This window comes from Colius striatus, chromosome 1 (genome assembly GCF_028858725.1).
Source record: "Colius striatus isolate bColStr4 chromosome 1, bColStr4.1.hap1, whole genome shotgun sequence".
In the NCBI taxonomy this organism is placed as follows: Eukaryota; Metazoa; Chordata; class Aves; order Coliiformes; family Coliidae; genus Colius; species Colius striatus.
The window spans coordinates 170293119-170320143 of NC_084759.1; the positions used below are offsets into that span (position 1 = coordinate 170293119).

General features: G+C 39.9%; 1 protein-coding gene across 2 annotated transcripts; it reads left to right on the top strand.

Annotated features, from left to right (window-relative positions):
- On the top strand, nucleotides 1-27025 carry MDM1 (Mdm1 nuclear protein). 2 transcript variants are annotated; one of them, XM_062007451.1, is made up of 15 exons: nucleotides 1-74; nucleotides 578-683; nucleotides 2506-2867; nucleotides 3280-3414; nucleotides 6030-6185; nucleotides 7680-7813; nucleotides 9993-10092; nucleotides 17109-17147; nucleotides 17521-17696; nucleotides 19074-19352; nucleotides 20924-21072; nucleotides 21196-21326; nucleotides 22213-22471; nucleotides 23546-23614; nucleotides 25779-27025. In XM_062007451.1, exons 1-15 carry the CDS (start codon nucleotides 57-59, stop codon nucleotides 25883-25885), a joined length of 2220 nt encoding a protein of 739 aa, XP_061863435.1. In that variant the 5' UTR covers nucleotides 1-56; the 3' UTR covers nucleotides 25886-27025. The 2 variants fall into 2 exon arrangements, with proteins under 2 accessions (XP_061863435.1, XP_061863509.1); XM_062007525.1 differs by lacking the exon at nucleotides 17109-17147.

A 27025-nucleotide genomic window follows, 5' to 3' on the forward strand; every position in this document is an offset into this window, starting at 1 on the left:
CTTTGCCGGCGGAACGGCGGTGTTGGCGGCCGCGGCCCGGCGGCGTGCGGTGCGCCATGCCCGTGCGTTTCAGGGTGAGGCGGCGCGGGGCCGGCGGGCCGCGGCGGGCGTGTGCGGTGTGTGTGTGCTGGCCGGGCCGGGGCCGGACTCTTGGCCCGGGGGCTGCGGTCCCGGCGGGGCGCTGCATCCCGCAGGAGAAGGGCGTGCAGCCGGTGAAGGCTGCCACCGGCGAAGCGGGAAAGGGGAGACCCTTGCGCTGAGGAGCACTGGCTCATAAAGTGTTCGGTTGTGTATGTGACAGAGGGCTCAGGCTGTTCCTGAAACTGCTCACATAAAGATATAAATAATCTCATACTTTTTGGCGCATGAAATTATTCTACGCGCTTTCTGCAGAGCAATCAAGTAGTTTTTGCTTTTCAATACGGGTATGTTTGGAAGCTGCAGGTCAAGCTGTGCGATTAGCGGAAGCCTGCAGCCGCGTTGTTGGTGTTTTTCCCCATGGAGATCTGTTACCAAGAGAAGCAACGAAGCAGGATGTGCACCGGTCGCTTGACAGACACCTCTTTCTCTGCTGCAGGGACTGAGCGAATATAAGAGAAACTTCAAATGGAAAAGCCCAGAGTTTTGTAGCCCATCCCGACAGCAGAAATCCTCGTGGGCAGGACTTCGGTCGGATCAGTTTGGTAAGGGCGCCTGAGAGCTGTCCCCGTGATTGCAAACCCCGGCGCTGTGCAGGCTGGCGCTGGCAAAGGCGAGCCTGGGCCTCAGTGAGCCTGGAGAGCTTTGCAGTGACTGGGTGCATGGCGACTGTCAGCTGGTAGCGCTGGCAGTTCGTACACTTAGAGTCATAGAAATGGTAGGAGTTGGAAGGGACCTTTAAAGATCCTCTAGTCCAACCCCTCTGCCAAAGCAGGTCCACCTAGATACATTCATACGGTTCACATATATCATTTAGAATATGTTTTTGAACAGCATACTATTTCTGGCTACACTGAAACTTTCTTTTAATGTTAACGCTGTATGTATGAATTCTGAAAAACACTTGGTTTCTGACGTGTAACATGAGTCCCAAACATGAAGCACAGGTGCAGTGTTAGCCCATTTAGAGTGTGTAGAAAGTGGCTATGGGCTACCTGTGGTGCATGAAAACAGTATGTAAAATTTTGTATTTAAGAGGAGACTAACTTGGGGCAAAGTCTGGTACAAAGTACAATTGTTATGAAGACTAACAGGGACAGATAACTGAAAAAAAAAAAAAAGCATTAAGTGGAAAAGCTTGTGATGCTGTCAACCAGGAATTAGGGGCTGTAGACATTATAATGGCAGGAAGATGTGAGGTTGGGAAGTAGAAGACAAAGCAAACAGGGTCTGGATTGAAAAGCCTATTAGGGAGTTGTAGAATAGGGGTAAGATGGAGAGTAATGACAACTGCAGGGCTTTGAAAATGAGCAGTGAAAAAATAGGAATTGTAGTGGCCCAAGACTGATTAACAAAATTGTGCAGTTCTAATAGGACTTAAAGATTGTTATTGATAATTCACTTATGGTTCTTCCTGTTGAAAAACATAGTTGGCAGTTTTAAGAATGACTTGGAACATCACCACAAAAAGTTCACAAGCTGCAGGTGCTGCTGATTTCCTTCCTGCCACACTTCCAGTGTTTTTCCACTGGAGTGGTTTCCTACCACCTGTTATGTGCAGTTGGACATGCAGACATTCAGACCTTTCACATGCAGACCTTTCAGCATAGATTCTCTCTTTCTATGTTGCTTTTTCAGGAGACGGGTTTCTCTCTCTCCTAGAAAATGTTTCTTTCGGCTATTTAGGGACTTGCACTTGTTTTTTTGGTCACAGTTGAGCACTTTGCAGTTGAATTGTGATTTCCTACTTTCAGTGTGTTCAGTCATTGAATCTTCTTAAAATGATGGGGTGATTTTATTTTCATCTGCATGTGTAAAAGCCAGAAGTTATTTAAAATAACTTGATACCTGATTTTATTCCATAGTCTTTGGAAATGTTTTTATGTTTGTACTGTTAAAAGTCACCAGCGACCTGAGATGGTTTGAAGTCACGATTGTATTAGATGGATAGGGATCTGTCATTGTCCTGTCACAGTTGGTGAGAACCTGTTTAGCACAGTATATTGTGCATGAGTGATAAGAAGTGTTTGTGGCATCAGATTGGTTATTCTATGTCTGTATTAACCACCTTCTTTTCAGTGTGTTAATTTTTTTGCTGTCCTTCAGCTCCTGGAATCAAGTTGCAAAAGGTTGTCTTGTGATCATATTTGCTTTCTAGGGTTTTATCCAACATGGAGCTGGAGGACCATGTTCCTGTCTCCCTTTAGTCAAAAGGAAAGGCATTTGCAACCATACCCGTAATGCAGAGGCTGTCATTGCTCAAAGACAATATTTTTTTCTAACAGTTAGTTCTATGATAAAGTTTATTCTTATAATTGAGTGATATTATGTCTTCATTAGAATGTTTCTGTACTATGTCTTTTTCAGGAATCACAAGAGAGCCGCACTTCATTTCCAAGAGAAGGGTACCTTACCGTACTCCACAGATTTCAAAGTCTTTTGAATGGACAGCAGATTGTGATTTGAGTGATCCACTTGAAACTGAAGCTCTTAGGACGACAGAGTTGCACACAGACCACAATCACAATGATGTGAATCAGGACAAAATTGAAACGCCGGAAGGACCCAGAGTCTCCCCAGAAGTTTGGTCAGGCCCAGTAAGTTCCAGAGGTGAAACAGCCCTTGCCCTTGCAGAAAACAACATGAAGAGGTTGCCCTCTACAGCTCCACCAAATCAAAATGAAGCATTTTCATCTCCAAAAAAAGAATCAGAAAAAATGGGTAACGAGGTAAAGGAAGATTTATTTTTTCATTGACCAGTATAAAAATGTACTAATCTCATACATACAGTACTTTAATGCACATGCATCAGCCTTTGTTGTTTAACTCTCTCCTTAGTTCTGTAATTTGATATTTTGCCTTGTAGCTTCTATGTCGGGAGAACAGTACATTTCATACCAGATTTTGTTTCCATCACTATTGATTTCAGTTTAACAAGGATTTAGCTACTAAAAGGTAGACTTTTGGGGTGATTGGCTGTAATGAAAAAATGTACTTTGCATTCATGTAATTTGTATGTCCATACCCAAAATCATTGGTTTGAAAGTCTACATTGATAGATGTCTGACTTGCAAAACATGGTAGGAAAGGAAACAATCAGTGTTACTTTTTTCTTTCTTTCTTTCTTTTTGATGTTGTCAGTTTCACAGAGTCCTCCAGAGGAAAGCAGGCATGGATATTTCACGTTTAAATACTTTTCCTAGAAATTCTGAATATCAAAGCCAGTTTGTTTGGAAGAGTCCTCATGAAAAGTCACCAATACTTGCAGCTGAACAGGTAACTGTAAAGAATCCAAAAAGTAAATTAATACATAAAAGGAAATATCAGTTATGTTGCTTACCTTCCAAGATTTCCTTTCTTCATCTTTTCCCCTCTCTTTATACAAAAGTGCAGTATAATTATATTTGTTTCTTTGTGATTCTTTGCTGTAGTCAGGTCTAATTACTTTTTCTCCTTATCCTTGGTTGTATTCCATCCTTTCTGACAGGACCATTTTCTTATGTTTGCTTTAATTTACTTCAGGAACTCTAAGAGCCTACTCAATGTTACCTTTAGTTTTTGTCATTTTAATGTTAGCCTATGTACAGCTAATCAACAGAGGAGTGTTCAGATGTCCTGTATTCCGACAACATATATTGCCACTGAAATTATTCAGGTTTCACTCTTCATTCTCATGGTCTTTTTTACGGGCAACATAGTTTCTTATTCTCAGTCTCCATCTCTGTGCGCAAATACTTCTAAGCCCTAAAATGCATCTCTGTAGTGCTTTTTCTTTCATGAGAGCTACTTATATTTCAAAGTGGAGTCTTCTGATTTTAAGATACTCTTGTGGCATTTTAATACAACTCGTGAGTTTTTTAACTTCGTAGGGTTGGAAATTCTGCTATTTCTAATCAGACCACAAAAGAGGAACTGTGATTGTGAGACTGCTTTGTGTTTTCAATTCATTATTACTGGGGTCTGGACTTGGGAGAATCATTCCATCTTTTGGTCATTTAACAGTATAAATCAGGCACTTCTGCTTTTATTTTGTCTCCTGTTTCTTCACTAGGAGCACATACATTAGTGGGATTAGTACCCACTGTTTTTTACCCAAACGTAGCAGATTTGTTCAGTAACAGCTTTCAGGGGCAATAAATATTGGTAACTAGGATCAATCACTATCCTGTCATTTTCCATTGGAATACAAAGCAGGTGAATTTGCTGTAAGATACCTGTTTCCTAGCAGTCCTGTATCCCAGGAAAACTCACTGAAATACGAGACAATAGTGTGAAAGCCAAAAGACTATCTGAGGAAGAGGCAGGTCCCAGAAAGTAACTCTATAGAGAATTTGATAGAGAATTCCATTTGGTTCTATTAGAGATCAGTTTGATAGTTTCATTGTTGATACTTGTGAACATCATGCTGTTTCAGAAGAAAGACTGTGAACTCTAAAATAGGAAACTTTTTTTTTTCTCATAGCTTATACAGAGTAAGAAGCTGTAAGTCTGTAGGTACTAGAAATCCTTAGATAAATAAAATTTAGAGAAAATTCAAATATATATAAATATTTTCAGATTCTAAACATAAGATTAGTATCTCGTGGTGAAGTTTTGCCTATTAGCAAACTGATAGTCTTTTGATTGCTATCGATATGATGAAGAAAATACCTGAATACTGAATAATGACAATACTTCTCCCTTAAAGAGATTCTGTGAAAATATTAGAGGTACCCAAGTTAGGTTATAAGCTAGTCCTGGTTGATAATAAACTAAATATGAGCCAGCAATGTGCCTTTGTGGCCAAGAAGGCCAGTGGCATCCTGGGATGCATCAAGAAGAGTGTGGCCAGCAGTTCGACAGAGGTTCTCCTCCCCCTCTACTCTGCTCTGATGAGGCCTCATCTGGAGTCCTGTGTCCAGTTCTGGGCTTCTCAGCTCAAGAGAGACAGAGGACTTCTGGAGTGAGTCCAGCGCAGGGCCACCAAGGTGATCAGGGGACTGGAGGATGAGGAAAGGCTGCAGGAACTTGGGCTGTTTAGTCTGGAAAAGGGGAGACTGAGGGGGGATCTCATTAATATTTACAAATATCTGAATAGTGTATATCAGAAGGTTGGGGCATCCCTTCTTCTGTTGTATCTAGTGACAGGACAAGGGGCAATGGGATGAAGCTGGAACAAGAAAAGTTCCATTTAATCATAAGGAAAAACTATTTTACTGTGAGAGTGATGGAGCCCTGGCACAGGCTGCCCAGGGAGATTGTGGAGTCTCCTTCCTTGGAGGTTTTAAAAACCCTCCTGAATGCATTCCTGTGTGACCTGATCTAGGTGGACCCGCTTTAGCAGGGGGGTTGGACTAGATGATCTCTAAAGGTCCCTTCCAACCCCCACCATTCTGTAATTCTAAGCTTTTGTAGGAAAGCTGGGGAAAATTTATCCTTGTGACATGTGGCATGGTTTTTTAATTCAGCAACCATGAGGAGATGATACCTGATCACGTTATTAGGCAAATTCTCTACCTTGGTTTAAAATATAGTATTGATTGGGAAATAGTGGGTAACTGAAATTACCCAAGCCCATAATATCCATTTGTAAGACACAGAACAGTTGTCTGTTACTTACAGACTGGACACGTAGTAAGGACTTGTAGGGAAGTTTTAGGATATACATTTTAAAGAATACAATCCTACGTGCAACTCTGAAGATCAGCTGTGTTCCCATATAAACAAAACCTCTGCTAATCAGCTTCAGTAAGAACAGCATTTGACCACAGGTTTCAGTTTGTCTGCTCATGCTGTATTTGTACACATGAACATCTCTGCATATTTGTGAGTATATTTATGTGAATGGGTAATTTAGTCTTAAGCAAATCACATTCTTTTTTGTTTTGTCATTGTTATTTTTTCCCCTCAAGGTTATTCGCAACATGAATAAATCTGTACCTCAGCTTAAATCTCCTGCAATTACTTCTGAAACTGCAAATGAGAGAAATTCCAAAGGATCTCCTCCTGTTAAGGGTCCACAAGAGAGAGAGGGCTCAGAAGATAAAGAATTGCCAGTTTGTGAACAAGTAAACTTTTCCCCTAAAATAAAGGCATTAGTATACTGCTGTAATTTTGATTGTTCTGTAATATAGAGGTGGATTTATTGTGAAATTTTCTAGCTACATTTCAGAGCGCTGCTGCTAGTGGCACTGGACTTAATTGTTCAGTTTACAATGGCATTTTAAGTGTGTTTTTCTTGTCACCTTAATTTATGAAGTTTCAAATAGGTTCTTAATTTAAAACAAAATTAAACAAAAACCAACCACTTTTTTTTTAGTTGTTAGGATAGTCTCTGAAGTGTAAATCTCTGATTTATACCCTCATGGGTATCAGTGTAGTTTCTTGGTGTGCAGGGGATAGGATGAGAGGTCTCTATTTTTTTATATCTCAGAAGTCAAACACAGTGTGAATTTAAAAAATGATATTTTGATGTATGGAAGATGCCACATTTGGAACTGATTTTCAGTCAATAGTTGTAATTTGAGGAAACAGGGAGGAAAGGTTACCATTCCTTTCCTTTTGCCTTGACAAATTGAAAGGTAAATAATTCTGTTTAGCACAGGACTATAACAGGATATTGTGTATCCTTCACAGGCTCTGTTACTCAGTTCAACACTTGTCTTTTATGAAAGTACTTTGTCTGAGGCCTTGCATTTCCTGGCTTGGACAAACTTTAGTGGACTTTTAGGAAACGTGTCTACAGCTATTTTAGCAGATACTTTAATGAAATGGAATTGTTTCTGACTGAGACCTTCCAAAAATAGGTGAGAGCAATTTAGACTGCATGACAGCTAACTTGTTTTACAAGGTGGATGTATGAATGTCAGTTTTTGTAGTAAGCTGCCAAGTGTAGTGTTGTCTAAATTCATGCAGATTAGCTCACTATCCTTCAGGTGGAAGGAACACAGATGAGTCTCTTCAGTACCCACCTCTGTTCCTTGGTAAAACAGAATGAGCCATTATCAGTCGACATGTTAACTGGGAACTATATTGAGCAAAACACATACCTAACATAGGGGGCCTGTGGCTTAGTTTAAACTGTTGGTACTTTTGAGATTGTTAAAGGTGATTGTTAGTTTGGAGGCTTTATCATTTAAAACTCAGATCTGCCAGTACTCAGATCTCAGTACTTTAAATTTAGTCTGTGAATAAGGAATCTTATTTTCCCTTTTGCCTCTTTCAGCGGATGTGAAGAAAGCTTGAAAGGCTTTCAGGAAGCATTGATTAGTTTTTAATATTGGAGATTCAGGTTCTGTTTTCCCAAGAGAGCTAATAAAATGAAGGAAGAGAAAGCATGAGAAGGGCATTTTGGTGAAAATGTCTAAACCACTTTTTGTTTATATTTTGCTAATTTAATTTTGGGTTAACATTGTAATGTAATATTCTTGTTTGTTTAAAATATGCAAGATGGCTAACAGTACAATCAAATGAACTCTTTACAAAAGCTTGATGTCAAAAGGAATATGAGGGTTTGCCTATTGTCAGCTAATGTGGTATTTTTAAAATTATCTTTGCCTTAGAGTGAGAGGGAAGAACCGTTTCAAAAGCCAGCAGAAGATGCAGCAAAACAAGGGAAATCAGAACAGAAACATCCTAAACAAAAAAATAAGCAACATGTCAGGCCAAAGCCCCTCTCTTTACATACAAGTCGTGGGTATGTATAAAATAGGAAAACCTAGCCTAGTGAATAGGTGTACAGAGCCTAACATATAGAATGTCCTAAAATTTAGAATGTTGGACAGTGGACCTTTAGCCATACTGTTGCAGGGGGGAATGCCCTCTTGCAGTGCTGAGATTAGGCCTCCTGGGGGTGCATCTGAAGCTGGTGTGAATTTCCAGCCCCTTCTCTGGGCAGTGGAAGTAGCAGCTTGGTGACCACACTTGTTCAGCTGAACCTTCTGATGCTATCATAATATTATGAATAAATTTAACGTGAATGACATTAAATTGATGCAGTGCTGCTACTAAACATTCTGTGAGTGCTTTGGAAGTTGTAGTCACCTTTCAAACTACTCTCCTGTGCTTGCTGCATGCCTTGAAACTGTGGTGATTGTACTTGATGTCTGCTTTTTCTAGCCTCTACCACCTTCTGTCCCAGTGTAGCGAAAGCAAACACATGAGGTAAAGGGAAACAAAGAAGTCTGTCCCATTTTAGGGTAATCTGTCAAACATGGAAAAAAAAAAGAAATTACATGTTACCAAGTGCTATTTAAGTATCATTTTCTTCTGCCACATACCTACATTGAAGGAACTGAACTCACGTTTCCATTTTCTACACATCTCAGATATGCCAATAGAAATAAAAGCCCAAAATGGCTGCAGATTTTAAAATGCATAAATTAATCCATCACTGCTGTCTTTGTGCTTGATCTGTGTCTCAGTGATTTGCTTTTGCTCACATGACCTTCTGACAGTTTTAAGGCATTAGATGGAGTGGAGGCTTACCTAGGTCTGAATGCTCTTGGATATTGGGAGAGAGTTATAAAATGCTCACACAAAATTCTATGAAATAAAACTGCTTTATGAAAAAAATGAGTGGGTATAGTGTAGTTAAAAGCTTTAACTCTTTGGTTTTCATAACTCTTTCATGTAGTTAACTGTAGTCAGTCTTGCAGTGAGTAGTGTGTAAAATTCTTCATCATTTGCTACAGCCTTTTTCATTTTAGGACAAATTCCTGCATCTTATACCTTCAGTGTGGTAACACAAAACAAAAGTTTCCAAAACAATCACTGGACAAATAACTGTCAGAATGTGCAAGTCCTTTGTAGGCAGACTGGACTGTCACTTTGTATACAAGCTGCATTTCATGACCTGCTTTTGCAGCAGAAGGACTAGGATCAAGGCACAGTAGTCATGTAGTTTTTGAGCTAATCCATTAGTTTTGCAACCACAACTGAAGAAATTCTGTCAAAGAAAAGGACATATGGAAAGAAATGTTCAATATAAAGGGATTTTTTTTTTTTGCTTTTGTATTTTTCTTTAGACAAGGTACATTTTGTTCTATGACTTTTATGATATATTTCTGAAAAAGGATTGAAAAAGAGAGAGCTTTTTCACCTAATGCTGAGTATAGAATCATAGAATGGTAGGGGTTGGAAGGGACCTTAAAATAAAGTTGATGATGTTCTGAAGAAAGATTAAACCCAAAAACCTCTTTAAGCTAATAAATCTAGAGTTCAGTGCTTAAGGACTTGAAGTATTGCTTATTGTCTGCTATTAGTTAGATTATATTAATTTTTCTGTGTATGTATGTGTGTGGCAGAAGGGAAAATGAATCTGTCTTTTTCAAGTTCTGAGGCCTTTTGAAGATCAAAGCAAGGAGGATATAGTTACGTGAAGTATACTGACCTTTGTTCTGGTAGGTTTCTGGCCCCAAGTTCACCCCACCTATATGCAGAGACCCTTTAGAGTGAAGTTTATAGAGGAAAATGTCCTGGACACATTAGTACCAAACTTTTTACTTAAATGCACCTTCATCAGTGTCTCAAACCAAGATGCTGCACTTTGCGTTGAAATAATTGAGGCTTATGTGTATATTGTGTTCTGCTGATTTGTCCGTCAGGGCAAAAGCTTCTGGAAGAAGGGTTGTGAGGAAAACCCAACACCTGAAGAGCCATCAACTGTGAATGAACTTTTTCATAGCTCTTGTAGTTATGTTGCTACGGATGAGTTGTGTTTAAAGCAGGCTTTTTTCACACCTCAGCCCTGGCATTTAATTGCAAGTATACTTGTGATTATTGATATGACTTTAAAAGTGCTTTTCAAGAGTTTTCTGGATATCAAGCTTTATTCCTTCTGTCTTTTTTTTTCCCCTTCATTCTTAATTTCTTAGGAAAGTGAACACTGAATATAGGTCAAAATTTTTGTCTCCAGCCCAGTATTTCTACAAAGATGGAGCTTGGACTCGTATTAGGAGTAAAGGTCCTAACCAGGTGAGTATTCTTAAAATATCTGAAGCCTGAGTATGCTTTGTATTTTGATTTTTTTAGCTGCAAAAAACTTTGAATTGTAGTGTTTGTAAGATACAGTTTTTAGATTGTAACGCTAACGACTCAAGCTCCCAAAGGTGAGTATACAAAGACAATTAAGTTCCGATAAGTCAGTATAATATATATCAAGAAAAAGTAAGAGATGGTGTGACTTAAAGAATATATTAATGTGAAATGCAAAGTGAGAGGGAAGTTTTGTTTCCCTTACAGGAGAAATAACATAGAATTGAGTCTCTTGGAGCAGATAATCTCAGCGTTCATGTTCACCTCTGTTATAACAAGCTGAAGTTAATAGAATCATAGAATGGTAGGATTGGAAGGGACCTTTAGAGATCATCTAGTCCAACCTCCCTGCAGAAGCAGGTTCACCTAGATCAGGTTGCATAGGAACATGTCCAGGCGGGTCTTGAAGACCTCCAAGGAAGGAGACTCCACACCCTCCCTGGGCAGCCTGTGCCAGGGCTCCCTCACCTGAACAGGGAAATAATTTTTTCTTATATTTAAATGGAACTTTTTGTGTTCCAGTTTCATCCCATTACCCCTTGTCCTATTGCTGGCTACAATAGAAAAAAGGGATGCCCCAACCTCCTGACACCCACCATTTAGGTATTTGTAAATATTAATGAGATCCACAGGCAATCTCCTCTTCTCTGGACTAAACAGCCCCAGTTCCTGCAGCCTTTCCTCATAAGGAAGATGTTCCAGTCCCCTGATCATCTTGGTGGCCCTGCACTGGACTCTTTCCCGAAGTTCCCTGTCCCTCTTGAGCTGAGGAGCCCAGAACTGGACACAGGACTCCAGATGAGGCCTCACCAGGGCAGAGTAGAAGGGGAGAAGAACCTCCCTTGACCTGCTGACTGCATCCCAGGATGCCATTGGCCTTCTTGGCCACGAGGGCACATTGCTGGCTCATGGTTATTTTATTATCAATCAGGACTCCCAGGTGCCTTTTTGCAGAGCTGCTCTCCAGCAGTTCAACCCCCAGCCTGTACTGGTGCATGGGGTTGTTCCTTCCCAGGTGCAGGACTCTGCACTTGTCCTTGTTGAACCTCATGAGGTTCCTCTCTGCCCAACTCTCAAGCCGGTCGAGATCCCGCTGAATGGCAGCACAGCCTTCTGGGGAATCAGCCAGTCCTCCCAGTTTGGTGTCATCAGGGAACTTGCTGAGGGTTCCCTCAGTCCCCTCATCCAGGTCATTGATGAAAATGTTGAACAAGACTGGCCCCAAGTTTTCAAAATGCAGAATTGGATTATATGAGATTCCAAGGGAATAAAAGGAAAAGGCCAACATATGTATCAACCTTGGTCTGCTTGATGGTCAGACAGAGTTTGTTCGCTTACCGTGCTGAATCCATTCAAAGCAGTCAGATGAATTCTGTCATATACAAAATGAAAATGAGAATTTCTCTTGCAAATTTCAGCCAATCAAAATATTTTCTTACCAGGAACTGTGATCAGTATTATACTGTATAGGGACTCATTTGACAGACCTCTGAAAATGCTGAACTGCTTCAGGACCATAGGTTTTCTTATTAGGGTTATTGAGTATAATTTTCTCAATTAGTCAAGTAAAACAAAACTGTTACCAGTGTGCTAAGAAACTGCTAGAGTTAGTTTTGCAACTATCAGATATCACTGAATTGGCTGAGGCTTTTCCCAGCTGATAGAGGGAGCCTTTGTGAGACACTATATGCTGCTAAATGTGTGGCAAGTACTTGGAAATGTGAGTCTCATCATTTGGGACCAAGCTGATGTAGAAAGTAGAAGTGGAACGGATGACTGTGGGGCACTGGACTTTGAGATTTTGGAAATAACATTCTCAGAATTGCAGTATTGTGGTAGCATTCAGTTCTGTGTTTTCTCACTGGACTTAATCTAGCAAGTAATTATCTTTTTAGGCAAAAAGAAATATATATTAAATATATGCAAATACTCCATGAGAAATAGGTCTCAGAGGTGAAAATATATCATAGTATGCAGTGATTCATAATCAGATTTTGTGTATGCATGCGTGAGATAATCCATTCTGTGAAAACAGCCTCAAGAGGATGTTGGAGGACTAAAGCCAAACAATACTTTTATTTTTATATTTATTGATATATGCACTAGATTTACTGTAATTAAGGCTGTAGAATATTCTGAACTACTACATGCAGCCTAAGTGTTATACAGAATGTTTCTGTAGAATATTATGCCATTTTTCTGGTTTGTAAGATTTTCATTTGGAGACTGTGTGTTACATCAGTAACATTCAAAACAGTAAGGAGCAGTGCTCAGCTTTGAGAGCAACTAACTGATGAGCAAGGAAAGGTTCACATTGCCTTAGCGTATGGAGATGTAGGAAGTAAATTTATGTGGCATTTAATGAGAGAGTGTGAAAAACTAAAATTCCCACACTGCAGATAAGTGTTTTGGATGTGTCTGACTTTTCTGTGAAGATTTTCTTGCTGATGAGGGAGTAGCAGGAAACCAGAAAGAAGTTGCTTGGCAGTAGGTATGAAGAATTCGAAGAAGAGTTAATTGGGATTTTTAGGGCCTTCTAAATGAAGGAGTTGTGCTGGGTAGCTGAAAGAGGCAAATTAATTTTCAAGCTGTAATAAATATTTCTCTGATGACGTGCTTAGATGACATGCATATGTTGATTATGTACACATTTTTGATTGCATACATTTTTATATATGCATAGAATCATAGAATCATTTTGATTGGAAAAGATCTTTAAGATCATTGAGTCCAACCACTAACCTGACACTGCCAATTCCACCACTAAACCATGTTCCTCAGCACCTCATCTATATGGCTTCTATATGTCTCCACCACCTCCTCAGACTGCTGTTCCAATGTTTAACAACCCTCTTGGTGAAAAAGTTCTTCCTCATCTCCAATCTAAACCTCCCGATGTGCAACTTGAGCTAGTTTTCTCTTGTCTTGTCATTCATTACTGGGGAAAACAGACCAACCCCCATCTCACTATAACCTCCTTTCAGGTAGTTGTAGAGAGTGATCATGTCTCCTCTCAGCCTCCTCTTCTCCAGACTAAACATCCCCAGCTCCCTCAGCTGCTCCTCATCAGACTTGTTCTCCAGACCCTTCAGCAGCTTTGTTGCCCGTCTCTGGACACACTCCAACACCTCAGTGTCCTTATACAGAACTGGACACAGTATTGGAGGTGTGTCCTCTCCAGTGCTGAGTACAGGGGAACAATCACTTTTCTGGCCCTGCGGGCCACACTATTTTCGATACAAGCCAGGATGCCATTGGCCTTTTTCGCTGCCTGGGCACACTGCTGGCTCATGTTCAGCCACTGTAGACCAACGTCCCCAGGTCCTTTTCTGCAGGAAAGCTTTCCAGCCACTCTGCCCCAAGCCTGTAGCATTGCATGGGGTTGTTGTGGCCCAAGTGCATGACCCAACACTTGGCCTTGTTAAACCTTATACAATTGGCCTTGGCCCATTGTTCCAGCCTGTCCAGATCCCTCTAAAGAGCATTCCTGCCCTCAAGCAGATCTACACATATCTACATTTTATCCTAGTATGAGTCCATATACGAGTGACTATTATAAATGCAATTATCATAGAATCATAATATCATAGAATGGTATGGGCTGGAAGGGACCTTTAGAGTCCAACCCCCCTGCAGAAGCAGGTTCACCTAGATCAAGTCACATAGGAACATGTCCAGGTGGGTCTTGAAGACCTCCAAGGAAGGAGACTCCACAACCCCTCTGGGCAGCCTGTGCCACTGCTCCATCGCTCTCACGGTGAAATAGTTTTTTCTTATGTTTAAGTGGAACTTTTTGTGTTCCAGCTTCATCCCATTACCCCTTGTCCTGTTGCTATCTACTATAGAAAAGAGGGATGTCCCAACCTCCTGACACCCACTCTTTAGATATTTATAAATGTTAATAAGATCTCCCCTCAGTCTCCTCCAGACTAAACAGCCCCAGTTCCCGCAGCCTTTCCTCGTATGATGTTCTATACCCTTGATCATCTTGGTGGCCCTTCACTGGACTCTCTCCAGCAGTTCCCTGTCCCTCTTGAGCCAAGGAGCCCAGAACTGGACACAGGACTCCAGATGAGGCCTCACCAGGGCAGAGGGGGAGAAGAACCTCCCTTGACCTGCTGGCCACACTCTTCTTGATGCATCCCTGAATGCCATTGGCCTTCTTGGCCATGAGGGCACATTGCTGGCTCATGGTTAGTTTATTATGAATCAGGACTCCCAGCTCCCTTTCTGCAGAGCTGCTCTTCAGCAGGTGAATGCCCAGCCTGTACTGGTGCATGGGGTTGTTCCTTCCCAGATTCAGGACTCTGCACTTGTCCTTGTTGAACCTCATGAGGTTTCTCTCTGCCCAACAATCAAGCCGGTCGAGATCCCGCTGAATGGCAGCACAGCCTTCTGGGGAATCAGCCAGTCCTCCCAGTTTGGTGTCATCAGGGAACTTGCTGAGGGTTCCCTCAGTCCCCTCATCCAGGTCATTGATGAAGATGTTGAACAAGACTGGCCCCAGAACAAGACTGGCCAATTACCTGAATTTCTCCTGTCTCTGTCAGACTTTAAATCACTTTCCTGTGAGCATGTCATGGTTAAATTCCAGTAGGCAGCTGAGCCCTACACAGCCACGTGTTCACTCCCCTGTGGTAGAATGGAGGAGGGAAGCGTAAAAATGAGGAAACTCGTGGCCTGTAGTAGGACTGAATAAAATATTTCGTTCACAATTGAGATGTATGAAAGAATCTAGCCATTTGAAAATTATATTAACAGCAGATTAATGAAAGTGTGCATAACTTGAAAAAAAAGTCAGGTGTGTTGGTTTTATTGTAAAGCAAGAAAGCTACTGTGGCTACTCACAGTATAGGTTGCCCAACTGCCAGTTTGGGTTCTACGTGATTCCATACCTGTTCCCATACTCATGCACTGACATGACGAGAAATGTTCTTCAGAGCTCTAGCTGACCTCTGCCTGTCCTGGGCTGTTGAGACTCACCCCTGGTAAAGGTTCCTACTGAACATTGCTTGCTCTGACTGGGTCAGTCTGGTTTCTCCCTTAGTTAGGACAGCACATGGGTAACTTTGGATCCAAAGCAGACTTTCAGAAGTCCTGAGCTTAAGCAGGCAAATACTGTAATAGAACCCCTATATGGCCGCAGCCGTAGTAATTACTCCTAGTCTGGTACTCAGCAATATATTATTAAGGGTTGCTTTTCAGCAGTCTAATGAAAAAATCTCTTTGAATTATGCTTTTGAAAAATTAATGTTGGCACAGTGGGACTCTCTGGGGCCTGTGTCCTGCTGAGATAATGCTGCCCGCTGAGTCACTGAAGGAGACAGTTGTCCTCTGTAGTTCTTCACAATTCACTGGAGACAAAGTATTTCTTCCTCCCCCTGCAGTGTCCTGTTGCTCTGGATTTGTATTCCTTCTGTTGTGGCTATCACAATTAATTTTTCATTCTTCTACTTCAAGTAAATAATCCAGTAAATCACTTGCACCTCAGACTTTTAAACTCTTTTCTTAAAATAACAAGCGTATATTTTTTAATGGGCTACTGTTTGGAAGTTTAGCAGGTCAAATTGTGGGCTGGTAGTTGGTGCAGGCAGTTACTCTTAGTGGGTTTAGCAGAATTTGGCCCCTCTGGCTCTGTTCCTTACAGGAAAAACAGTACAAAGCCTATCGTGAAAGAAGAATAAATAAGAAAAGCTATGAAAATGTGCTAGAGGAGGTATCAGTATTACTTTCCTGCTCTTTGACAAAATACTTATTTCCTGTGAACTGTTTTTTAGTGAGCCAGAATTCACACAACAATATCACAAAGTTATTTTTAGTAGCATAAAAGTTTTGTTGTTTCTTTTTGTTCCTGCACTTTGTGTTTGAGTGAAGGACACAAGACTGTGTGTGTGTTTAAGTAATTTGAACCATAAAAATGATAGTATCTAATCAGCAGTGGACTGTCTAAAGTGAGAGCTTATCACTTCTGTTTTTTTAAGACAAAACCTGGCACCTGGACAGTTTTGTATCTCATTGTCCTGATTTCAGCTGCATAGAGGTGATTTTGTTCCTAGAAGCTGGTACAAGGCTCCTTTTTGGATTTGTGCTGTGAACAGTTGTTGATGATCATTGTATTTTGGTTATGGCTGAGCAGTGCTTGCACAGCATCAAGTGCATCAGCCTTTTGTGCTTCTCACCCTGCCCTGCCAGTGGGCAGACTGGGGATACACAAGAAGCTGGGAGGGAGCATGGCCAGGACAGCTGACCCCAACTAGCCAAAGTGCTATTCCATACCACAGAGCATCATGCCCACTATGATGAACTGGAGACACCAGCTGGGAGGGTTGGCGGGGAGGGATGGGTTGCTGCTCAGGAATTGGTCAGCAGGTGCTGAGCAATTGCATTGGGCAGCACTTGTTTCCCGCTAGGTTTTATTTCTCTCTCTTTTTTTGTTATATGAATTTTCATTAAAATTACCACAATTTAGTTTATTATTGTTGTTGTATTTTATTTTTCATTATTTTTCATTACTGATAGCTTAGAAGGAATGATTTTTATATGTTTTACATAAAATAGCACCGAAAGTTGTAATGTAATCATCAGCTCCTTGTTGAGGTAAGATTAATGTAGCTCAGAGACAGTTGCAGTGTCCACAGCACACAAACTCATTACTACATGTGCACATAGATTTGTTGATTTGAAGTAATCACAAATTGGTGGGGAATGAGTGGTAATGCTTAGAAACTGAAATTTATTTTCTCAGGCTTGGCAAAAACTGATGAAATAGCAGTACTGATGGATTTGGTTTACATCTTTTTATTGAATCTCAGGGAGGCAGCATAGAGCTATGTTGACAGGTTTTTAGTGTTTAATTTCTTACTTAGACTGAAATAAAGTTATAAGGGTGGTAATAACAGTACAGTGTTGAGAGAAAAGTAAGAAACTTAAAAATAATTCTGTATTCCTCTCCTTAGGCATCTCAAAACACCCTAAATTCCATGTGGTATATGGAGGTTGGTTGCATTTAAGTTTCTGTTTCAGTGTTTGCAGCACCGTGTCTGAGCGCTCATGGAAAAACTAGAATCCAGCACCAAACTTATTCATAGTTGCTGCATAACTTTTTGTGCTCATTGAATGAATAATTGACAATTTTGCTTTGGCTTCATGGCTCAAATGTGCTTTACTAAATATATACTTCAGTTGTTTTTGCTTTCCTTCTGTTGCATTTACTGTGGCATGCAATGTTTGTGCAGTGGGTGGCCCTGTATTAGGAGTAACTTGCATTTCTCCTCTAGCTGCTGTTAGCTAATGCAAATACTTCATGATAGCCTATTAAGTGAACTTTAAACAGACAACTGTGCAACTTAATGAAACCTTGATATGCAGGTGAGAGAACTTCGAGAGAGAGCAAAGGCTTACAGGCAGCGAGTAGAGGGAACGCACTTCTCCAGATACCATCTCAATCAGATCTTGTCTGATAATAACAGTCTTTGGGATGTGTCCTCAAGTTCCAGTTCAGACGAAGGCATCAGCAACAACATCAGAGCACTGGATCTTGCTGGGTAAGGTTGTGATTTCCTGCCTGCTATTCTGCAGCTTTGAAGCAGAGCAGAATGCTGAGCACAGGCTTAGTGTAGCTGTGACGTCCTGGATATTTGACTGTATTCAAGGTGTGATTGGACAGGGTGCTCAATAATGTCATGTAGGCTCCCTTTCTCTGTTTGGTGAAGTTTGGACCAGATGATCTTTTGAAGACCCTTCCAACCTGGGCTGTTCTGTGTTTCTGTGATAAGTAAATTCTCCAGAACGAATGAGGACATTTACACTTTCACAGGTACCTCAGTTGATATGTGCTCAAATTGAAAACAAGGCACAGAGAGAAAGTTACTCCTTTATAAGTCTCCACAAATACATGTTTATTGTGGCAGCCTTTGTCTCATCAAAGCTGGAAGTATTTCACAGAGTCATACTGAAATAATACGCTTCATTCCACTGGAGTGATACGAAATACGTTTTGCCCGTTCAGATGTTATCAATCTTCTTGTCAAGATTAATCTTGTGATTGAGTCTGACATCGTTTAGTTCTGAGATGAAGACTTAGGACGTAGGACAGTGTACATCCATTTTCTCCCTTTGAAGGCCGCAGAATTGGTGGATATTAAATCCTGTGCTTGTAAAATTCAGAGTAAGATGTACAGACAGCTATTGCTGAAGCGAAAAAGGGAGAAAAAGAGCCATTTTTGTAATCTCTGACATCTAATATTTAAAAACAGTACCTTAAATACCTCTGTCACCCACTTAAACTACTCTGTGTGTACTAATTTTGGATGTAGGAGTGGTCTATCCATTTGCATGTCTAGCACTAATAAGGGTTGGGAAATGACACATAAAGGAGTATTTATTACACTACAATGTGTAATATTAAGTATAGTGGAAATGTTTTGGTTTACTGATCTGGGGTTTTCTGCCTGTGAAATACAGATCCTCTTAATGATCTCATTTCTGTGCGCTGGGCTAATCTGCACTGGTTTCTGTGAGCAGTTGAGAGTTTAAGACTCAAAAGTTGTGCCTGAAGGGGAGTCTTCTAAATGGCTTGGCTTTCAAAATTGTGCCATGAGATGGTCCCTGTGTATGGAACTGGTTATTTTTGGGCCCCTTGATAATCTAACTTGTTGTTTAAATTGGAAATGGAACTCTAATTTTAATTTACAGTTTTGGAAATGGTAATTCAGAGTTTTCGTAGAATCTAATTTGAAAATTGATTGTGCTTAAACATCAGTTAAAACTTCAGTGGAAATTTAACCATTCATTGTGTCAACTGTACCACTTTTTAACAGCTGTACTTTTGGCAAAGGACTGAAATTGGACAGATGTGTTCTACGTAGACGTGTATATCATGCAAATTAAAGGTATCAAACACTGCTTTCTTTCTTATCTAGAGTTTCAGAAAGAGAGACTGCACCAAGCCCCAAAATGCTGCAGCAGCCTGACTCCAGAGAACAGCCACACCAGGACAGCACTGAGAAGAATGGCTTGTCAGATGCTTTAACTGTTCCAGTCAAAAGGCGTTTAGCTTGGGGGGAACAAAAAGATACTGAAGAAAGGGAGAATCAGCCATCAACGGAAGGGAAAGAAAACCAAGACAGATCGGCTGAAGTCCTGGCTCAGCACTTAGGAGAAAACAATAAGGATACCAGTGAAGATAAGAAAATTGAAGGGTAAAACTAAACATTTTTGTGGTGTATATGTATTTCTTTTTCCTCTAATGTCTTGGAAATTTGTAGGTTAGCTAACTTATGATCTTTAAATCAGATTTACTTAAGACAGTGTGTAACACACTTTTGTTTTTAACAGTTGCAATAAGGAATGAGAAAGTTCAAGACATTGGTTGATGGAAATGGATCTATCACTAAGAAAACTGGATTTCTAACTTGCAACTTCCCAAATTATAAAATTTACAGTATAGATCTTTCAGAATGGACTGTTCATTACACAGCATCCAAGTGTAGTGAAAAATGAAGTTCACAATTTGCTTTGAAGAACTGAAAGGATAGAGTACATGCTAGTCTTATATTTAAGGATCTCTTTTTCTTAAAAATATTCGTGGGCAAAGACTTTATCTGGGCAAAAGGTGAAGGGGTACTTAGAAGTAATGAAAGATCAATATGTGCGTAGTGCAGTACGTAGTATTTGACAGTTGAAAGACCCAAATTATATCCAGTTACAGAAGTCTGTGGCTTTTTACTGTGCAAGTTTTGCATACATTTTTGGCAGAACAATATTTCAGTTTGTTAGATATTTAAATCTGAATAACTGTGGCCCTGGTTGTCATACCATTTTGGATTTCTCATTGGGTTTTATCTTTGGTTTTGCAGCAGGAATGGAAAATGAGGAATTGTAATTGTCTCCTTCAGCGATAACAGACAAAGACAGATTGAGATGCTAGACTCAAATATAAATGAAATACAAGCTTTCAAAACCATCATCCTGAAAATCTTCTAAAGTTTCTATCTAATTCTAGAGACACTCTACTTCATAGATGTGTCTCTGACACTGAAGACATTCTGTCATCCTGTAGCGAGATTATGTGTGTGCTGAGATATGCTCTGGACTTGGCCATGCTGAGCAGCTTAACACTTGCATGTTATCTAAGCTTGCTTGAGAGCTAGAAATGAGATGTTCTTTGCCTACGTGTCCTCAGAGCGTGTCTAGTTTGCACTGATAGGATGAGGTTCCCTGCAGAGTGTGGGCATGCTGCCACCTTCTTTTGAAATGCACCTGGAGGAGGAAGACAGAAGTGGTAGTGCTGATTTATTTAATAACTTGCGGACTAGAGCGGTTAAGTAAATGTGGGATACTTGGTTTCGGTTCCACCGCATTGACTGATAAGAGTCAAACCCACATTCCTGCCTGTAAGATGGCAACCAGGTTCAAGGTTTTTCTGGGCGAGTGCTCTTTCCATCCCTCCTGTTGAGTCTGCTACCATGCAGAAATACATTCAGCGTTTATCGAGACAGAGCGTGCATGAATTTGCAGCTTGAGACTATTTATGTGTTTTATTCAATTACATTTTAAAAAGTTAGTGATACAGAAACTGAGGCTCAGAGTCTGGAATCCAGGCCTCTTCATTGCAAGCAGATGTTTTAGCAATAGACTGTTAGTGTTTTATGGCCCTAACATTCTTGCCTTAGGCTTCATTGTAGGACTGTACTAGAAATGAAAAGTTTGAGTGCAAGACTCAGGGGTCCTCAGCTAATCCCTTAATCATTTATCAATTTTTTTTTTTCAGTGAGAATGCCTTAGTCTTGAATCCTTCTGCAGCTGTGTCAGATTCTTCTTCTGCATCCTCGAGGACAGGTGGCAGGCTTCCTACTCCAAAGCTGAGAGCGCTTGGTGGAGCACCGAGGACTCATCATGATCTCACTACCCCAGCTGTTGGTAAAAAGATCTTTAAATGCCAATCAGTATTTCAAGAACTAAAGAAAAAGAGAGACATGTATGAAGTAATTTGTTAGGTTATATAAGGTAATAAAGCATTTTTCGTCTTCTCCATTACAATAGGAGGTGCGGTTCTAGTGTCTCCTCCTAAATTCAAGCCTTCATCTTCCCAGCAGAGAACACGAGGTTTAGGAACAGACCCTTCTTCAGCTAAGCAAGGTGCAAGAGAATTTTCAAAAAGAAGGTCCTTCCAGGTGAGACAGAAAAGAGACTTACCATTTTGCATTTTGGGAATGTACTTTTTAAGTAGTTGTGTATAGTTTATTTAATAAATCTTTTTATTGAGCTGTCATTTACTATTCTAAAGTTCACAGCATTTGTGACTACAAAAGGCTGATGTCTGACTAAATAAATTTTCGGGGATATCAATCAAAGGACTTGAGACTGTTGAAGTGAGATTGATTGAACTCCATTTTGGCTTTTTCTGCTAAATGCACAGGATCTGTTTTTCTTTAAAAAAACCCCTAAAGTTGCCATCAGGAGCTGTTGATTTCCCCATTAACATTCCTGTAGCTCGCCTTTGACATAGGGCACGAATTCAAGGAGAGGCTGAGTGCCTGTGTACAGGTTAGGCAAGTGTGCCAGAGTAGTTTCATTCTCTCTTTCCTTTTTTGCTGCTTCTGCTTTGCAGAAAAATAGAAAAAGAAAAAATAGAAATTTTTAGGAGTTAACAGTCTTCCCCTCAAAATTGTGGGGTTTTGTCAAATTGTGTGTAGTCTACGTCCTACAAAGACAGCTAGTCTACCTTCTGTAGTAAGTTGTATAACAGAGCAGACAGAACTGCGTGAGTTGTTGGTTATATTGGTTCAAAATCCAAGAGTTTTCTGCTGTGGAGAAAATACTCTTTTAGGTTGACCTAATGCAATTTCTTCCAGACCAAATTAAACATCTGTTATTAGGAATAGATTTTCTTTAAACTATCTCACAAGCTGGAAATACTTATATTGGTACCTTCATGAGAAGTGTGACAGTGTAAAGCTAACATTTACTACGTATGTGAGGACCTGTAATGGAAGGCTGTATATGAGATGCTGGGTTTTTGTGGTGGTTGTTGTTTATTTTCTTCCTATTGTGTTTTAGCCTAATGCAGAAGTAGAAGATATTTCACTCCTTACCTCTCAACCTGCTGGGCTGGAAACTTTGGATCCTCTGCCACTTAGGCAGGATCAGTGGCCTCCTAAGAATGTCTCTGATGAGCAAGTTCCTCTTGCTTCAGCCCAACAAGAGCATTTGTCTACACTTCCTGTGCTGAAGTCAACCAAAAGCTACTCTATGCCTTACTGGAATCCCTCTCCTCGTATTCAAGGGACTCTCAAGGATCCAGAATTCCAGCATAATGGTGGGTTTTGTATAGTAACTGTCTGTGTTAGAGTACTGCAGGATGGAATTGGCTACTATGCAGTGTTCAGGCCAAGAGAGTGCTGAGCCTCTGCCTTACAGACTCTACAAAGAATGTGTTACTATTTGTAAACAAAACTCTCCTACTACATGTGTAGTCTTACTGAGGAAATGTGCACATCTCTTCACCTTAGTTTCAGATTCCACTAGTGTGATTGTATTCCAGTGGTCTGTTGTCTAATTTTGCCTTACTAATGTCAGTAAGTACTTACTCATAGTGAGAATAATTTGATTTAGTATGAACAGATAGGAATTTTAATCTTTAGACTAGACCTGGATCCCGTGACACTTTTCCAGCTTTAATTTCCAACAGCAGTGTATAACTGGGCACTTCTGTAAGTGTACTATTCTGCATGAGTTGTGGATTTCTGAGAGAGAAGCTTCTTAAATATTTCTGCAGGATATGGGAACAAAAAAGCCGTCTATAAAAGAGTTATTGGATGTTGAGAAAAGCCATTTCTTGGCTGAGGAGAAGTTTGTGCTGGAGCATTTCAAAGATTTTAAACAATGTTTAGGAGTACTGGGGACATAAATTTGATAAAAAAAGAATCTTTCACCTCATAGTCAAAACAAAGTTGATATGCTTAAGTCTCCATTCCAGAAAGACTTTCTGTAGCTGCTTAAAATCCCACAATTCTTGGTCCTTTTATTATCAAGATTTATTATCAAACACTGAAGTAATGTTTCCATTCTAAAATGGAAAGAGTAGTTGTCAGGCTATGTGAGATGGTGAAAATCGGAGATTTTTGTTGAAAAGATTTTGGAATTGGTGCTATATTCTAACTCTGCACCTTGAAGACAATTCACTAAGAGACTTGTAGCATCTAGTGAAGACAGATCCCTGGAGAAGAACAGGGGAGTAAAGGAGTCTAGTAGAGTTTTTGGTATGTTTGCTATTTGTAAGACTCTTATTTTGGAACTAAAGTTGGAATGTTTTTAAACGTTCTAAAATTAAATATTATCCTTTGTCTATTTTGAAACGATTCAAAATTGTGCCTTTGACTTTTTGTCTTAGGGAATGTTGGCAATCCAAAAATGAGATCTTTCCAGTTACCCCTTCAGGAAAGAAACTATAATGATGAAGGTATTTATTGTCCAAAACTATTATTGTGCATTTTTAACTTTTGCATTAATGTAAGAGGTTTCTGAATGCAATAAGTAATGCTTGTTTATGTGTTTGTAGGAATAACTGCTGCATTATTTCATCAAAATAATTTGAAAATATGAATCCTAGTAACCTGAAGTATGAATATGAAGGTATATTCTAGTATGAATAAACCATAAATGCGGCTGAAGATTAAATAGACCATTGTGGTTCAATCTGGTTACTAGAGCTTGCTCAGTTTCATGCTTAAAATCGTTTCCTCCCCACACAGTTTTTAAGCATTTGTGTTGATAGCAACAGAAGCAAACTGCAAAATGATCACAGCTCAGGTTGCAGTTGCAGTAATTTTTGGATGCAACTTAAAAAGAACCAAAAATCTTAAGATAAAGATTTTGCTTGTGAGATTTCAGCACCAGACATGCAACATATGACAGTTCTCCTAACTTCGATTTTCACAGCTGTTCCTCAGCATGGTGTATTAGGGGTGCTTTTGGCATTCTGTTACTCTGACTGATGTTTTGGCCTTCTTTGGTTTTTTTCCTGTTTACTGTAAAGTTAATCTAGGGGAGCAGCCAGTACATAGCCCACTAGTGCATCTTCTTGGCCTTTTTGTGAACAGACACAAATAAACTCTTGCAGTAGTGTGAGTCAATCAAGGGTACTGTAGCCTTATTAGCTTGAACTCTGTTTCATGGTGTATGAGGTTGAGCTTGCTGTGGTTGCAATCACCTGTGTTTGGTTCAGATTAGAATATGGGCAAAGCAAACTTATATCTGACTGCAGTTTGTTTATAGATATACCCCAGAGAAACCAAAAGACTTTTTCTGTACCTTTTATACTTGTTTACTCCTTGGTTTTAACAGAGCTTCAAACCAATTCTCTATTTTACTAATTGCAGTTGGCTGGAAAATGTGTGGGTTGTGCAGATGGCTCAGCCAAGCATGTGTGTGTCTATGTAAAAACTGCAAAATCTTATAGTACTCTGCAGCTTCCCACAAGCTTGTTGCACACAGATTAAATGCTGTAACTGTTGTTTCTTTTCCTTCTTTTTTTCCCCTATAAGCAGAGTTATGGTGTGTAAACTTTCAGATACAGGTGCAACATGCCAGCTCAGAGATACTTTTGATGCCCATATTTGTTCATGGACATACAGCTGTTATGCATAGTATATGAGCCTCTTACGGGCTGTTTGGACCCCTGTATTTCAAGAATTGAGACACACTGCTGAAATGTTAATTGAAGCACTGACAAAGTACAGGGCCTGTGAGGAAAGAGTTGGGGAATTTGTTGATTTCTTTTGTTTTGTTTTGTTGGTAGTGGGGACTGGAAAGTAGTGATACAGTTCTTTTTAATCCATTGCAGGAGCATGAATGTAGTTAAGGTAATTTTTCATAGAGAGCATCTTGACAGAGCTGCAGCAACATTTTAATAAAGGTCTTAAAGGAATATAATGTTGTGCTTTATCAGTGATGCAGCATCCAGGCGGCTTAATTTGAGGAGTTCTGATGGGTGTGAAGTAGACCCTGTATTCAAGAGCAAGACCTTTCAAAATACATTTTTTAAAGCATGCTGCTTGTTGCCGTTGTGTTAAACTTCCTGTTTTCTTCAGAAGACACATTTCTTTCAACAGCTAGTGGCCCGCTAGCTGGGTTTGGAACAGAAGGGCTCTTTCAGCAGCCTAGGTTCTGGTATTTCAGTCGTGCTATTCTAAGGTCTTTTGCTTTGCTTGAAGTGGTGGGTTGCTTTCATTAAAGTGTTGTCGTCAGTCTAGTCTGTACAGTCTTCAGTGGCAAAGGAGCAGTTTCTGAGGCCTTCTAACAAAGGAGAGTAAATGTAAAGATGATTTGGAGAACTGGGCAATTCCCATTTCAACAGCAGCGATCTCATTCTGGAGTTTGTCAAGAGTTGGGCATATAGCTCTCAAACTTACCTAGCATCCTAGAAACTTTCCAGTGACGTTCTTTTCCAGCACCTCAGTTACCAAGTAATAGAATTGAAATGTATTGTGGTACTATTTTAGCATCCATTCTGAAAGAAACCTTAAAAATGTTAGCGCTTTGAAGCCTGCTGTGAATGTTGACTGTGTTTTAATGTGTATATTTAATCTTCCTTTTTACTTTTCCCCTTGTTGCTTTGCCCACAGATGACAGGATGTCTCAGATTTCTGCTCGCTCGGCAGCATCTAGCTCACTTGCATCTCAGATACTGGAACGAGCTCAGAAGAGGAAGGATTTCTGGGGCAAGACATAATCTCTCCCACTTGTACAGAAATTGTTCTGTAAAGTGATATGGTTTGTAGTGTAAATTTTAAAAGATTGAGAATGTAGATATCATGCAGCATCCTTTCAGTTATCACTAATATGGCCCAACTTTTGGGACTTGTCATCCTAATATAATTTCATTATTTAAATCAGTGTTGAAAATGTAGATCCTTTATATCTGAGAGTTATGACTTAATTCACTATGTGACAACAACCATGTGTGTGTGTGGGGTTGTTGTTTTATTTTACAGTGGCACCTCTTGATAATTACATTTTTATGGAACCTGCATATTACTTTTCAAGGTATTCTGCAATCATGCAGTATGACCTGGGACAGTATTCAGGGGGAGCACTATCCTTCACCAGACACCTCAGTTGCTTGATTTTAACCATCCATCTTAAGGGCAACTGTGGTATAGTTTTTATGTTACTGTATGAATTGTCAGTACAACCCAATGCTGTAACAAAAAGTTACTTTTTCTACTTAGTACTTTTAACCTGTTACCAAAAAATTCTTACTGTTTCTTAATGACACTAACATGGAAGTTTGATAAAAGGACACTAAGTGATAGGGTTTGTTCTTTGTCCACAGTTTTTTTGTCCAGGATGGCCATTAGAGTTCAATGTGAACATTACTGCAGTTTTTCAGATGTACTGATGTGAACATTTGTTTTTTTGTGGGCAAGACCTCTGTTTAGTGTTTAGTGTTAATTTCAACTTGTCTAGAAAAAGCAACCTCAGCCACCTGCAGCAGTGTCCTTCCCCAGCCCCACTTCAAACTCAGGTATTTAGGAGTAGTTGATCTCTCAAAGGAAACTCAAAAGAATGCTTTTTCTTGAGTGACATTTTTATTACCTCTCCTCCTAGTTGCCTGTTTCTGGGAGACTGACATACTGTTACGATTGTCACCATGAAGAATGTTTGAGATTTATGCTGTCAGCTTCTTTATCTTTCCAAGTGATACAAACAAGTTAACAGGAAATTGAGGAAGTAGGTGTCTAGCAGGCCGTTTGTTTCTTCACGTGTGGCTTCAAGTTTTAATACTACTTCATTTGGAAATTTTGTACAAGAACAATTTGAATTTTGTACGTATTTGCTTACATTTGGATTTTGTAAACAATTACTTACA